The sequence below is a fragment of the Homalodisca vitripennis genome, chromosome 1 (genome assembly GCF_021130785.1).
Source record: "Homalodisca vitripennis isolate AUS2020 chromosome 1, UT_GWSS_2.1, whole genome shotgun sequence".
NCBI classification, from domain to species: Eukaryota; Metazoa; Arthropoda; class Insecta; order Hemiptera; family Cicadellidae; genus Homalodisca; species Homalodisca vitripennis.
In genome coordinates this window covers 124,183,250-124,198,156 of record NC_060207.1, presented here as the reverse complement: position 1 = coordinate 124,198,156, position 14,907 = coordinate 124,183,250, and the positions used below count along the sequence as shown (strand labels likewise).

Genomic DNA, 14,907 nt, shown 5'->3' with positions numbered 1-14,907 from the left:
AAACTACTATTTTATGTATTTCACCATGATATCCTAACCCCTCCTTCCCTTATGGGGGACGTCCCGCTAGGGGTTGGTGAAAATTCTTAAATAGAAGCATAGGTCGAGTCGTAACATCAAATTAAAGCTCTTTTTAATTAGAAACATTTTGGCGAAAATCTGACGTAAAAAAGTTGACGCATTACAAAATGGCGGACACTCAAAGATTATAAAATACAGAAATTTTTCAAATGCAAACATTCTGGTTGTTAGAGAAAACTGAGACACTTAATCTTTTATTATTTACTTCTTTTACTTCAAATCACTTACCAAAACAGTTATTAGGTTTTGTCGGCAATGAGTTGATGATTTTGCGGCCAATGTATGAAGGTTTTTTTGCTAAATGTTGTTGTGTGGTGAATAGGAAGACTGTAGTCGGCTGCTCTCCTAGTGTTGTATGAATGTATGTCTTCATTTCTTGGAAGGTCCAGCTGATTGGTGTAGATTGACAACTGCAAGTATGTAGAGTGATGTGACGGTTAAGATCTTAAGTAACTTGAACGCTTTCTCTGCAGCTATCTGTAGGGCCTAGGTCTGTTAAGTGTTCTAATAGCTTTTTTTTGGAGGATCAGGATTTTGTTAAGGTTGGCCTCGGATGTTGAGCCCCAAGAAATTAATCCATATCTAATGTGAGATTCTACCATCGCGTAGTATGCTGTTTTGGCTAATTCCGGGCCTCCCATCCACATCATTCTTTTTGACTACAAATATCCCAGATGAGAGTTTCTTGGTCAGTGCATTAATATGATCTCCCAGGAAAGGTCAGCATCAATTGTGAGCCCTAGTAGTTTTGTCTTTTGTTCCGTTGAAATATTTGGGAATATCTGGGTATTTAGTTCATGTCTTCTGCTAAAATTTGATATGTGTGGTTTTGGTTGGATTGATAGCTATAAGTCGTTTGAAGACAGTATTGGAGTGCTTTGTCTGTAGATGATAAAATGCTAGTTACTAATTCATGTGAATGTGTCATTTGCAAATAGAAGAGTTGTATCGTCCTGCGTACATTATAGTCTCTACATTTGTCATCATTGATAAAAACCAGAAAAGTCGTTGGTGAAAAGAATAAATAAAAAAGGGGCCCAGTACTGAGCCTTGAGGCACTCCTCTTCTCACTGGCAGTGGCTTTTGATCTGTATACACATTTTTTTCCATTCAGATTTTGTTGAAATTTTCAGTAATTTGTGTGCGATCTTTCAGGTAGCTAGCCACCCAATCTTTTGCTAGGCCGTCAATACCTAAAGCCAAGAGTTTTCTCAGGATGAGGTCATGACCCAAGCAATCGAAGGCTTTGCTGTAGTCACAAGTAGAAATAGCTGAGACATATTTACCATCTTCCAGGTTGTCTGTGATTTTTTCAAGTAAATTGGTAAACAGCTGTGGTGGCTGGATCTACCTTTGAGAAATCCATGTTGATTTTTTGTAATAAGTTCATTTCTTTCCATGTAGTCTAGCATTTCTTGGACAGAGCAAATCTTTTCTATTATTTTTGAGAGTGTTGATATTAGCGGATAGGGCGGTAAATTCTCTGGTTTGATGAGGGATATATCTTTCTTGTGTTTTGGATATATTTTAGCAGTTTTTTAAAGCAGAGGGGAATTGTCCTGAACTAAATGATTTGTTTATTATGCTGACTAATGGAGGTGCTAGTTGTTTGACACAGTGTTTTACGACCTTTGATGGAACCTCGTCTACTCCACAAGATAACTTAGATTTTAGTGAGGATATTGTTGCAAATGACTTCCTTTGTGTTAGTAGGTTTTAAAAATAGTAATCGGGTATCACTTTGTGGGAGGGTAATTTGGTGAGTTATTATTGTGTTTTTAAATGTTCGCGATTGTTTTCCAATGTGGAAGCCTTGCTATTTTTTTCGAAAAATATTTATTAAAGTGTTCAGCCACAAGAACAGGGTTATCCTCCTATTTTGCCATTCATCTCCAACTGCATATTTGCTTCACCTTTTTGTTTATTTTGTTTCTCACGAGTTGATTGTGTCCCAGATGGCTTTTACTCTTGTTGTCAGCCTGATTAATATATTCTGCTGTTATGCTTCGTTTGAGATTTCGGAGTTTTAAGGTCGTAGGTTTTTTCTTTTTTTCTGTCATTGCTATTTTGTCATCATATTTTCCAGTTCTTCTCATCATATCTCAATAGTAGGAAACACAAATGGTTTGTACAAGGTAGAGACAAATCGGATCTTAAAAATGTTACAATAGGGGTACCACAAAGGTTCAGTCTTAGGGCCTTTTTCTGTTTGTAATGGCTGTGAATGACTTTGAACACAATATACCATGTTATTCTGTACTATATGCTGATTGAAAACCACCCTAGTGCCTCAACCCAAACAAATCCACAGTATAGCAATAAAAAAAACAGAACCGTTATTGATAGATCGTACTGAGGCTGCTAGATTGATGCTAATGAATGGTTCAGATCTAATTCTCTAGTTGTAAACCATGATAAAACAGAGCAATATATGTTTCTCTCTAGATAAGAATAATTATGGTGATTTACATTTTAACCTTATAAATTTTTAGGAATTATATTTGGATAGTAAGCTAAGCTGGGATGTAAATGTACAAATGATGTGTAAAAAAATTGGCAAGAGTTATCTACTTACTTAAGAAATTAAAGTTTCTGTGTTAGCATGGATATGCTCATGACAGCCTTATTATTCTTTCTTCAATTCACTTTTAATGTATAGAATTTTGTTATGGGAAATAGTAGCACTGCTCAAAAAGCTTTTGTATGGCAAAACAAGGCCCTAAGAGTTATAAAAGGTTTACCTGAAACCAGAACTTCTTGTAAGCCCCTTTTCAAAGAATTACAAATTATGACTCTGCCAAGTATATATATATATATGTATATATTTTCATGTTTATTACAAAATATAAAGACAATTTTTGAAACATCAGCTCAAACAAAATATTCATAATTTAGACCTATAATATAAGGAACAAAGGCAAGCTAGATATGGTAAAATGTTAGGCTAGATAAAACTAAGAAAAGTCATTTATGTATGGAAATTAAACTTTTCAACAACTTGATAAACGCATATGGCCAGTTAGTATTGTTAAGTTTAAATAGTTTTATTAATAGTTGGTTTGAAGGACAAAGCCTTTTATTTCAATTGACGAGTATTTGTCCTGTAACACTAGTGAAATAAATTTTTAGTCTACTGTTTTTATATTTCTTGTTTTCTTATAAAATTTATTTATTATTTCTCATTGGACAAAGCCTTTTGATGAGCATTTTGTCCTGTTTCAATTTTGAGGCCACCGTTACAAAAAAAAAACAGATTTGTTGAGGTGTTGTTTGTTTTATTCTCTGTTATTCTTATATATTTTATTACTTGTTTTTTATGTTATGAAACTTATTTATTGTGTTGTTGAACATTAGTTTTTAATTATTTATTTATTTTAATTATAGGATTATTGAACAATTTTGTATACATAGAAAATAAGGAAGTTGGTATTGGCTAGTTAACAACAAGTTTAATGAAAATTAAATAATTTTGAATTGACATATTGATTTTACATTTGAATTGACATTATAGAAAAAAATGATTAAATAATTTGGAGACTAGTCGGGTTTCTCGTGGTGTAGGGCTCATGGTTTGTATTTCTCCGATGTATAGAATCCTCACTAAATCTAGAACAAATAATATTGAACATGTAAGTTATTAGGTACAAACACTTCTATGCTAACAAATGCTAATATGAAATTAACCACAACAAATTTTTTAAACGAGAATTGTTATGAATGCCACAAGTTTACATGGTTTTAAATCATCTGTCACAACCTAATTTAAAAAAATATAGACATAATCTCTTAGTTACCAATTCACTCATTTATTAACAAAATATAATGAACATTTCCATATGCATGGTATCACATAGTTTTTATACACTTTGTATAATTTGGAAAAGCAATCAACTGGTAAAGTCATATTACCAATTGTTTGTTTGTTGTTTATTTAGGGTCATATTAAATTTTAAATAACATTCGTCACACGTAAATTAGATGGTTATTTTTTGTAAAAAAAAAACAACTAAAATATTCATTAAGATTTTTGAGAGTGGATAAATATTGAAAATACATCTACAAAAAATATATACAGGGGTGCTGAAAAGGTCCCGGGACGGTCTAATAACTTTTGAACATAATTACAATATTAAGAACCAAAATTTACATCAAGCTTTTGCTCATATAAAACTACTATTTTATGTATTTTCACCATGATATCCTGCTTATGGGGGACGTGTCCCGCTAGGGGTTGGTGAAAATTCTTAAATAGAAGCATAGTCGAGTCGTACATCAAATTAAAGCTCTTTTTAATTAGAAACACATTTTGGCGAAAATCTGACGTAAAACAGTTGACGCTCATTACAAAATGGCGGACCACTCAAAGATTTATAAAAATACAGAATTTTTCAAATGCAAACATTTGGTTGTTAGAGAAAACTGAGACACTTAATCTTTTATTTTACTTCTTTTACTTCAAATCACTTACCAAAACAGTTATTAGGTTTTGTGGCAATGAGTTGATGATTTTTGCGGGCCAATGTATGAAGGTTTTTTGCTAAATGTTGTTGTGTGGTGAATAGGAAGACTGTAAGTCGGCTGCTCTCCTAGTGTTGTATGAATGTATGTCTTCATTTTCTTGAAGGTCCAGCTGATTGGTGGTAGATGACAACTGCAAAGTATGTAGAGTGATGTGACGGTTAAAGATCTTTAAGTAACTTGAACGCTTCTCTGCAGCTATCTGTAGGGCCTAGGTCTGTAAGTGTTCTAATAGCTTTTTTTTGGAGGATCAGGATTTTGTTAAGGTTGGCCTCGGATGTTGAGCCCCAAGAAAAATTAATCCATATCTAATGTGAGATTCTACCATCGCGTTAGTATGCTGTTTTGTGGCTAATTCCTGGGCCTCCCATCCACATCATTCTTTTGACTACAAATATCCCAGATGAGAGTTTCTTTGGTCCAGTGCATTAATATGATCTCCCCAGGAAAGGTCAGCATCAATTGTGGAGCCCTAGTAGTTTTGTCTTTTGTTCCGTTGAAATATTGGGAATATCTGGTATTTGTTCATGTCTTCTGCTAAAATTTGATATGTGTGGTTTTGGATGGATTGATAGCTAAGTCGTTTTGAAGACAGTATTGGAGTGCTTTGTCTGTAGATGATAAAATGCTAGTTACTAATTCATGTGATGTGTCTCATTTGCAAAATAGAAGAGTTGTATCGTCTGCGTACATTATAGTCTCTATACATTGTCATTCATTGATAAAAAACAGAAAAGTCGTTGGTGAAAAGAATAAATAAAAAAGGGGCCCAGTACTGAGCCTTGAGGCACTCCTCTTCTCACTGGCAGTGGCTTTGATCTGTATACACATTTTTTTCCATTCAGATTTTGTTGAATTTCAGTAAGTTTGTGTGCGATCTTTCAGGTAGCTAGCCACCCCAATCTTTTGCTAGGCCGTCAATACCTAAAGCCAGAGTTTTCTCAGGATGAGGTCATGACCCAAGCAATCGAAGGCTTTGCTGTAGTCAAGTAGAATAGCTGAGACATATTTACCATCTTCCAGGTTGTCTGTGATTTTTTCAAGTAAATTGGTAACAGCTGTGGTGGTGGATCTACCTTTGAGAAATCCATGTTGATTTTTTGTAATAAGTTCATTTCTTTCCATGTAGTCTAGCATTCTTGACAGAGCAATCTTTTCTATTATTTTTTGAGAGTGTTGATATTAGGCGAGATAGGGCGGTAAATTCTCTGGTTGATGAGGGATATATCCTTTCTTGTGTTTTGGATATATTTTAGCAGTTTTTAAAGCAGAGGGGAATTGTCCTGAACTAAATGATTTGTTTATTATGCTGACTAATGGAGGTGCTAGTTGTTTGACACAGTGTTTTACGACCTTTGATGGAACCTCGTCTACTCCACAAGATAACTTAGATTTTAGTTGAGATTATTGTTTGCAATGACTTCCTTTGTGTTTAGTAGGTTTTAAAAATAGTAATCGGGTATCACTTTGTGGGAGGGTAATTTGGTGAGTTTATTATTGTGTTTTTAAATTGTTCGCGATTGTTTTCCAATGTGGAAGCTGCTATTTTCGAAAGAATATTTATTAAAGTGTTCCAGCCACAAGAACAGGGTGTTATCCTCTATTTTGCCATTCATCTCCAACTGCATATTTGCTTCACCTTTTTGTTTATTTTGTTTCTCCGAGTTTGATTGTGTCCCAGATGGCTTTACTCTTGTTGTCAGCCTGACTTTAATATATTCTGCTGTTATGCTTCGTTTGAGATTTCGGAGTTTAAGGTCGTAGGTTTTCTTTTTTTCTGTCATTTGCTATTTTGTCATCATATTTTCCAGTTCTTCTCACTCATCAAATCTCAATAGTAGAAAACAAATGGTTGTACAAGGTAGAGGACAAATCGGATCTTAAAAATGTTACAAATTAGGGTACCACAAGGTTCAGTCTTAGGGCCTTTTCTGTTTGTAATGGCTGTGAATGACTTTGAACACAATATACCATGTTATTCTGTACTATATGCTGATGAAACCACCCTAGTGAGTAGCAATAAAAAAACAGAACCGTTATTGATAGATCGTATGAGGCTGCTAGATGATGCTAATGAATGGTTCAGATCTAATTTCTCATAGTTGTAAACCATGATAAAACAGAGAATATATGTTTCTCTCTAGATAAGAATAATTATGGTGATTTACATTTTAAACCTTATAAATTTTTAGGAATATATTTGGATAGTAAGCTAAGCTGGGATGTAAATGTTTACAAATGATGTGTAAAAAAATTGGCAAGAGTTATCTACTTACTTAGAAAAATTAAGTTTCTGTGTTAGCATGGATATGCTCATGACAGCCTATTATTCTTTCTTCAATTCACTTTTAATGTATAGAAATTTTGTTATGGGAAATAGTAGCACTGCTCAAAAAGCTTTTGTATGGCAAAACAAGGCCCTAAGAGTTTTATAAAAGGTTTACCTGACAGAACTTCTTGTAAGCCACCTTTTCAAAGAATTACAAATTATGGACTCTGCACCAAGTATATATATATATATATGTATATATTTTCATGTTTATTAAAATATAAAGACAATTTTGAAACATCAGCTCAAACAAAATATTCATAATTAGACCTATAATATAAGGAACAAAGGCAAGCTAGATATGGTAAATGTTAGGCTAGATAAAACTAAGAAAAGTCATTTATGTATGGAAATTAAACTTTTCAACAACTTGATAACGCATGGCCAGTTAGTATTGTTAAGTTTAATAGTTTTATTAATAGTTGGTTGAAGGACAAAGCCTTTTATTCAATTGACGAGTATTTGTCCTGTAACACTAGTGAAATAAAATTTTAGTCTACTGTTTTTATATTTCTTGTTTCTTATAAAATTTATTTATTATTTCTCATTGGACAAAGCCTTTTGATGAGCATTTGTCCTGTTTCAATTTTGAGGCCACCGTTACAGATTTGTTGAGGTGTTGTTTGTTTTATTCTCTGTTATTCTTATATATTTTATTACTTGTTTTTATGTTATGAACTTATTTATTGTAGTTGAACATTAGTTTTTAATTATTTATTTATTTTATTATAGGATTATTGAACAATTTTGTATACAAGAAAATAAGGAAGTTGGTATTGGCTAGTTAACAACAAGTTTAATGAAAATTAAATAATTTTGAATTGACATATTGAATTGACATTTGAATTGACATTTAGAAAAAATGAATAAATAATTTGGAGACTAGTCGGTTTCTCGTGGTGTAGGCTCATGGTTTGTATTTCTCCGATGTATAGAATCCTCACTAAATCTAGAACAATAATATTGAACATGTAAGTTAATAGGTACAAACACTTCTATGCTAACAAATGCTAATATGAAATTAACCACAACAAATTTTAAACGAGAATGTTATGAATGCCCACAAGTTTACATGGTTTAAATCATCTGTCACAACCTAATTTAAAAAAAGATAGACATAATCTCTTAGTTACCAATTCACTCATTTATTAACAAAATATAATGAACATTTCCATATGCATGGTATCACATAGTTTTTATACACTTGTATAATTTGGAAAACAATCAACTGGTAAAGTCATATTACCAATTGTTTGTTTGTTGTTTATTTAGGGTCATATTAAATTTTAAATAACATTCGTCACACGTAAATTAGATGAGGTTATTTTTTGTAAAAAAAAACAACTAAAATATTCATTAAGATTTTTGAGAGTGGATAAATATTGAAAATAGAAAATTAATGACAGAGACATATTGAAAATACATCTACAAAAAATATATACAGGGGTGCTGAAAAGTCCCGGGACGGTCTAATAACTTTTGAACTAATTACAATATAAGAACCAAAATTTACATCAAGCTTTTGCTCATATAAAACTACTATTTTATGTATTTCACCATGATATCCTGCTTATGGGGGACGTCCCGCTAGGGGTTGGTGAAAATTCTTAAATAGAAGCATAGGTCGAGTCGTACATCAAATTAAAGCTCTTTTTAATTAGAAACATTTTGGCGAAAATCTGACGTAAAACAGTTGACGCATTACAAAATGGCGGACACTCAAAGATTATAAAATTCAGAATTTTTCAAATGCAAACATTCTGGTTGTTAGAGAAAACTGAGACACTTAATCTTTTATTTTACTTCTTTTACTTCAAAATCACTTACCAAAACAGTTATAACAAATGTTCAAAGTGTTTGCCTTCAGTTTGCTGACAATATCCCAATCGATTGTAGAATGCTGATATCGCATTGTTTAAAGCTTGGACAGGAACACCCTGAGCTTCTCTTACAATACGGTTTCTCAACTCATCCAAATTTTGAGGTTTTGTTTTAAACACTTTTTCTTTAAGGTAGCCCCAAAAGAAGTAGTCTAAAGGGGACAAATTTGGAGAACGGGCAGGCCATTCTATTGTTCCCCTTCTACCAATCCACTTATGTGGAAAGACATTGTCTAAAAAATGTCTTACATGTACGCCATAATGTGGAGGGGCTCCATCTTGCTGAATCCAGATATTTTCAAAATTATCACCGGAAACACGTCGAATTTCAGGAATTATCTGGTTTTGGAGTAATGCTAAATACACTGCAGAGTTTAAATTTCCCTCTACAAAGAATGGCCCTACCACATGCCGCCTCACAATACCGGCCCAAACATTTAACTTTTCTGGATGCTGAGTATGTGTTTGTATCATCCAATGTGGGTTTGTATCGCTCCAATAGCGGCAGTTGTGGCGGTTTACTGTTCCATTCAAGCAAAATGTTGACTCATCAGTAAATACAATGTTTGCTAAAAATCCCAAGTTTTCATTGATTTTATTCATCATAACTTCGCAAAACTCGATTCTACGATCAAAGTCGTCTTCGCTTAGTTCCTTTGTAACTATTAGTTTTTAAAATATCTGAGACTGAATATCGACTAATTCCTAGTTGTTGTGCTATTGAGACAATCGATTCATGTGGGTTCTCAACAAAACACTGTAAAACGTCTAAAGCTTTGTCCTCATTGGTCGCGGTCTTGGGCCTTCCGGATCTAGGGAGATCTGCAATGTTTCCTGTCTGTTCAAACTGCTGTATTGTCCTTCCCACAGTAGATTTTGAAATTGGAGGTCTATTGGGAAAAGTATCATTAAACAGATGCCTTACCTCATCACATGATCTAATACGGTCACCAAACCCGCGCATCATTAATAAAGTTATTCTTTCTCTCTCGGAAAGCGCCATAGCAAAATAAACTAGCACTACTGAAACTACTTGCAAAATTAGGGCTTGAAGACTTCTAAGTGACTGAGTTGATAAAACAACTGTTATCTGTCAGCTGGCAATTTCATTGTTGTCTTTTTGGTCTTGTTTGCTCCAGCTGATTACCTTCCAGATAAGGAAGGTAATAACCTTACCTGCTGATAAGGAATTTCCAGATAAACAATGCGATATCAGCGGTCTACAATCGATTGGGATATTGTCAGCAAACTGAAGGCAAACACTTTGAACATTTGTTATAACTGTTTTGGTAAGTGATTTGAAGTAAAAGAAGTAAAATAAAAGATTAAGTGTCTCAGTTTTCTCTAACAACCAGAATGTTTGCATTTGAAAAATTCTGAATTTTATAATCTTTGAGTGTCCGCCATTTTGTAATGCGTCAACTGTTTTACGTCAGATTTTCGCCAAAATGTTTCTAATTAAAAAGAGCTTTAATTTGATGTACGACTCGACCTATACTTCTATTTAAGAATTTTCACCAACCCCTAGCGGGACGTCCCCCATAAGCAGGATATCATGGTGAAATACATAAAATAATAGTTTTATATGAGCAAAAGCTTGATGTAAATTTTGGTTCTTATATTGTAATTAGTTCAAAAGTTATTAGACCGTCCCGGGACTTTTCAGCACCCCTGTATATATATATATATATATATATATATATATATATATATATATATATATATATATATAAATTAAGAGTTGATGGTAGGACTCTCATCTTGATACATGTAGTATGAAATCTATATGCAAAACAATTTTGTAACTGATTGACAAGGCAAGGCAACATATATTTGTCTACTATTACAGTTTTCAGGCCATCACTAATATGGATCTATACACAAAATCGATGGAAAGGCAATTAGATGAACTTAAAGTTTAACCTCCTTAACAATAAATTACCTTTGCTCATAGCCTAAATCCTTTGATTCAATTGGTTCCTCTACAGTTGACATTTTGGTGTATCAGTTGCTGTACAAATAGACCACTAAATCTTTTTTCTGAAACAAAGGTTCGATTTGGTTAGATTTTGTCTATCCTAAAATAAAATTCTTGTAATAAAATCAAATAAAATAAAAATGGATGTGTGTGTGTGTGTGTGTGTGCGCGCGCGCGCGTGCGTGTGTATTTATGTTGATATTATATTATAAAAAATATTTTGAAATTCCATATTTTTTAAATTAATGTAACAGCTAAGTTGATATATAATACAAAATCAAAATTTTCTTCAGTAGACTACATAGTAGTTTTAATACCCCTCTCATAACTTTGCGGCCGGCGCTAGGTATACGCAACTAACGGGTAGGGTACGATAAGCAGACCCGGTTTTTCACATCGAAGAATGTAATCATCGATACCTAATATTCGCATCTCAAATCCTAGACTATCAATTAATATAAAAAAGTATCTATAGTCTTCAATAACAATCATATGTTTTAAATTAAAATACGAATTTAATATTTACAGTAATCAAACAAATTATTATAACCAAAATTAGGCAAACTGAAGACGACCATATTTGCTCCTCTCACAGTTACAGTTGTTTCTTTCCCACAAATTTCACATAATGGGTTTTTCGATATGAGTCCAACATGTTCAAGCTACGAAAAACACGTCTTACCATCTTTCAAAGCAATGCTGTGTAGTTTTTTTTTAAATTGACTGCCATTTTTAATAACCAAATGTTACTTATGTAAAATTTAAATATTACCCTACGTGTAGCCCTTAATACATGTTTCGGCGTGGCTCCCTGAGGGTTTTATGATGCTTTTAAAAAATTCTGTGTTATTACAGTAATTATGTTATCAACTCATACTATACATATTTTTAAAGATAGAGGTACATACTTTTTTAAATGTATACAAATAATATAAAGTTTATTTTCAAAATAAAATTATTACATTATTATTATTGAACATTATGTAAAAAATACAAAAAAAGTTTTTGCTACATAGCTTGTTAGTTCAGGTAGTTCGCCTTAGTGTGGTAAGTTTTAAAGCCCAATGGTCTGAATCTAATACAGGACCTCGCACATTCTCGTTTAGATCGTTCATAAAATCAATATTTGGTCCCAGGTGTGTATCAAAATCATTGTCACTTTCCGACTCGGAGTCAAACAAAAGATCGCGAATTGCATCACTTTTGATTTCATCACCCGTATTATTTAAACTCGAAAATAATAAGTAAAGAATATAAAAGAAAACCAACGGAAAGTCGAGAAGAAAGAACAAAGCGAGTGTAAATACAAAACAAAACACACGGATAACCTCACATTGCTTACATTTGCCTTTACTTCATTCAATAAGAAATTAAAGTCCTGATTATTTACAAACAGTTAAATTTACATTTAGAATACATTATAATAACATTTGCTTCAGTATTTGTCGGCAAGATTTGTAGAAAACTTAGTAAGACATCACTGACTCACAACAACACACAACGTGAAACACTACAAAGCAAACTGACAGTACCGACGATCAGCCGCGGCGCCTACGATCAGCTGTCTAGACTCGCTTGTAGTATGACGAAAAATATACTTATTTCATTACTAAAACGTGACCCAGGGATCTCAAAACCAACAAATAAGAACTTAGACAACCAATGAACATAATCAAAATGTTTGAATCCAAAAATAAGATGACTGAGCTAAATAATACAATTAAATAACACGACCTGAGCTATACCCGGGCGCCGGTAGCAGGCGCTGCCGACGCGGCCCGACCTATACTCGGGCTCAGGGTACAAAGTGTTTACAGCTGTTGATAAAGATTATTTAAGTTAATTGTTCAAAGAATTAATCAGTATCGATTGATTATATCAATGGTTATGATTAAGTAATATCAATTGCCAATTTCAAAATAAAAAAACCGGGTCCGCTTATCGTACCCTACCCCAACTAACTAGCCTACTATACAAGTTTCGGTATCAATTTACAATACCGTGACCATGGAAAGGTATGTTCATTTTTTTTCCTGAAAAGTACAATTTTTCCTGAAAACAATAGTGAAGAAAAAATTTGTAGGCAACAAAAATCAAAGGAGTTACGATTTTTTGAAATTCTCTGAAAACTCTTGTTTTTGACAGTACCTCTGGCAACACTATCCATATTTGACAGTTTGGTATTACTCCGCGGCTCTCTAAATTAAAGAAGGGACGCCATTTTGAACTATTTTGTTCCTCCGTGTCTATTCTTAACCTAATTATTGGACAGTTTCGTATAACTGCACGGCTCTCTCAAATAAAGAAAGGACGCCATTTTGAACTATTTTGTTCCTCCGTGTCTATTCTTAACCTCCTAGTTCAGTAGTGGTAATGGCACAACTTTGTGTTGGATGTTTGTTATCTTACGTGGAAGCAATTCGTAAAGACGAGTATGGAGTTTTGCAATTTTATGTAAACTACGGGGCTTATATCCGGACTAGGCGTTGTGGTGAATACCTTTTTAAGGTGAATACCCAAACCTCAATGAGCGGATCCACCATTTCTGGGTTGCGGCTGCAAAACTTTACCCACCTGAACATTAAGGTAAGTGATAAGTTACTGAAATGATAGTGACTAGTACGTTAATCCTGTCAACGATGCCTGCCCGCTGCGCAGTGCTGCGCACTGCTTGCTCTTTTAGAAAAAAAATTAACTCGAGCTTGCAAAAGTCAAATCCCAGATCACGTGATGCCCCTGCTCCTTAACACAATAATGCCCGAAAGGCATCAATATAATACAATAATATTCTTTCCCCCCAGTTTATATGCACCTGTGATAATAATACTAGGCTATAAATGCCCAACCCATGAAAAAAAAGTCCATTTTCCATGGTCACGGTATTGTAAATAAATACCCAAGTTTCCCAATTCAAATAGTGAAGTTTATTGAAAAATTTCAATACCTATTTGGGATAGTTTTGTTGATTTAGAACACGTAGATATATTTGTCAGGGTTCAAGCTGTTGTAAATGTTAATACATTATAAAAACGGAGATGATGAAACAACTCTAAATGATTTTTCTAGCCATTAGAGATTGAACATAGCCTAGAGGAACCCTAAATGAGTCCTTGATCAGTAGGAGGAAGCTAGTCTACTCAAATTTGAAAATAGCCTCTCAGACCAACCAACCTATTATTGTTATACACGGAATATTCATTATAGCAAGTATTTATTCAAGTAATATAATCTTTGTGAAATAATAGTTACAGATTAGGTTTTATATTGCTATCTCCTGTAATTAGTATTTGCTGTTAACTTGTTAAAATAAAATAAACTTAATTAGCCACTCATCCAAACCAATCTCAATTAATTATTTTTTATTTCAGACAATTCAAACACAAACTCTCATGTGTATATTTGGTATCAATTTACAATAACGTGACCATGGAAAGGTATGTTCATTTTTTCCCCCTGAAAACTACAATTTTTCCTGAAAACAATAGTGAAGAAAAAATTCGTCGGCAACGAAAATCAAAGGAGTTACGATTTTTTGAAAACTCTGTTTTTGACAGTATCTCTGGCAATTTTACTGAAATGATGCTGACAAGTACGTTAATTCTGTCAACGATGCCTGCCCGCTGCGCAGTGCTGCGCACTGCTTGCTCTTTTAGAAAAAAAAAATAACTCGAGCTTGCAAAAGTCGAATCCCAGATCACGTGATGCCCCTGATCCTTAACCCTTTAAGTGTTGTTCGACAAAATTTTGTCGGTTATTTTCCATTTTTAACGCAATAATGCCCGAAAGGCATCAATATAATACAATAATATACTTTCCCCCCAGTTTATATGCACCTGTGATAATAATACTTGGCCATAAATGCCCAACCCATGAAAAAAAGTCCATTTTTCATGGTCACGGTATTGTAAATAAATACCGTATATTTAATTAATATATTACTACTATCATTTTATGTTTCACTCTTAATTATTTGGGATTGAAGTTATACCGCACTTACTATTTCTTCCGGGCATCAACTTCACAACACAACAACAATAACAGGAACAACTTTTAACCTAAATACAATAACCTGCACTGCTGTAGTGCTGTTACTGTTGTGAACTCAGTGTTACCAAATGCGA

The 14,907-nt window shown here is 33.4% G+C and overlaps 1 protein-coding gene across 1 annotated transcript in view; it reads right to left on the bottom strand.

Moving 5' to 3' along the window:
• LOC124370894 (DNA-directed RNA polymerase III subunit RPC6) overlaps positions 1-14,907 on the bottom strand; it is a 36,829-nt gene extending 21,922 nt beyond the window's left edge. The window contains exons 1-2 of the mRNA XM_046829200.1: positions 14,784-14,907; positions 10,751-10,848 (exon numbers count right to left, since the gene is read on the bottom strand). Of these exons, the coding sequence (XP_046685156.1) occupies positions 10,751-10,803 (53 nt within the window). The 5' untranslated portion in view covers positions 10,804-10,848; positions 14,784-14,907. The remainder of the gene's footprint in view (positions 1-10,750; positions 10,849-14,783) is intronic.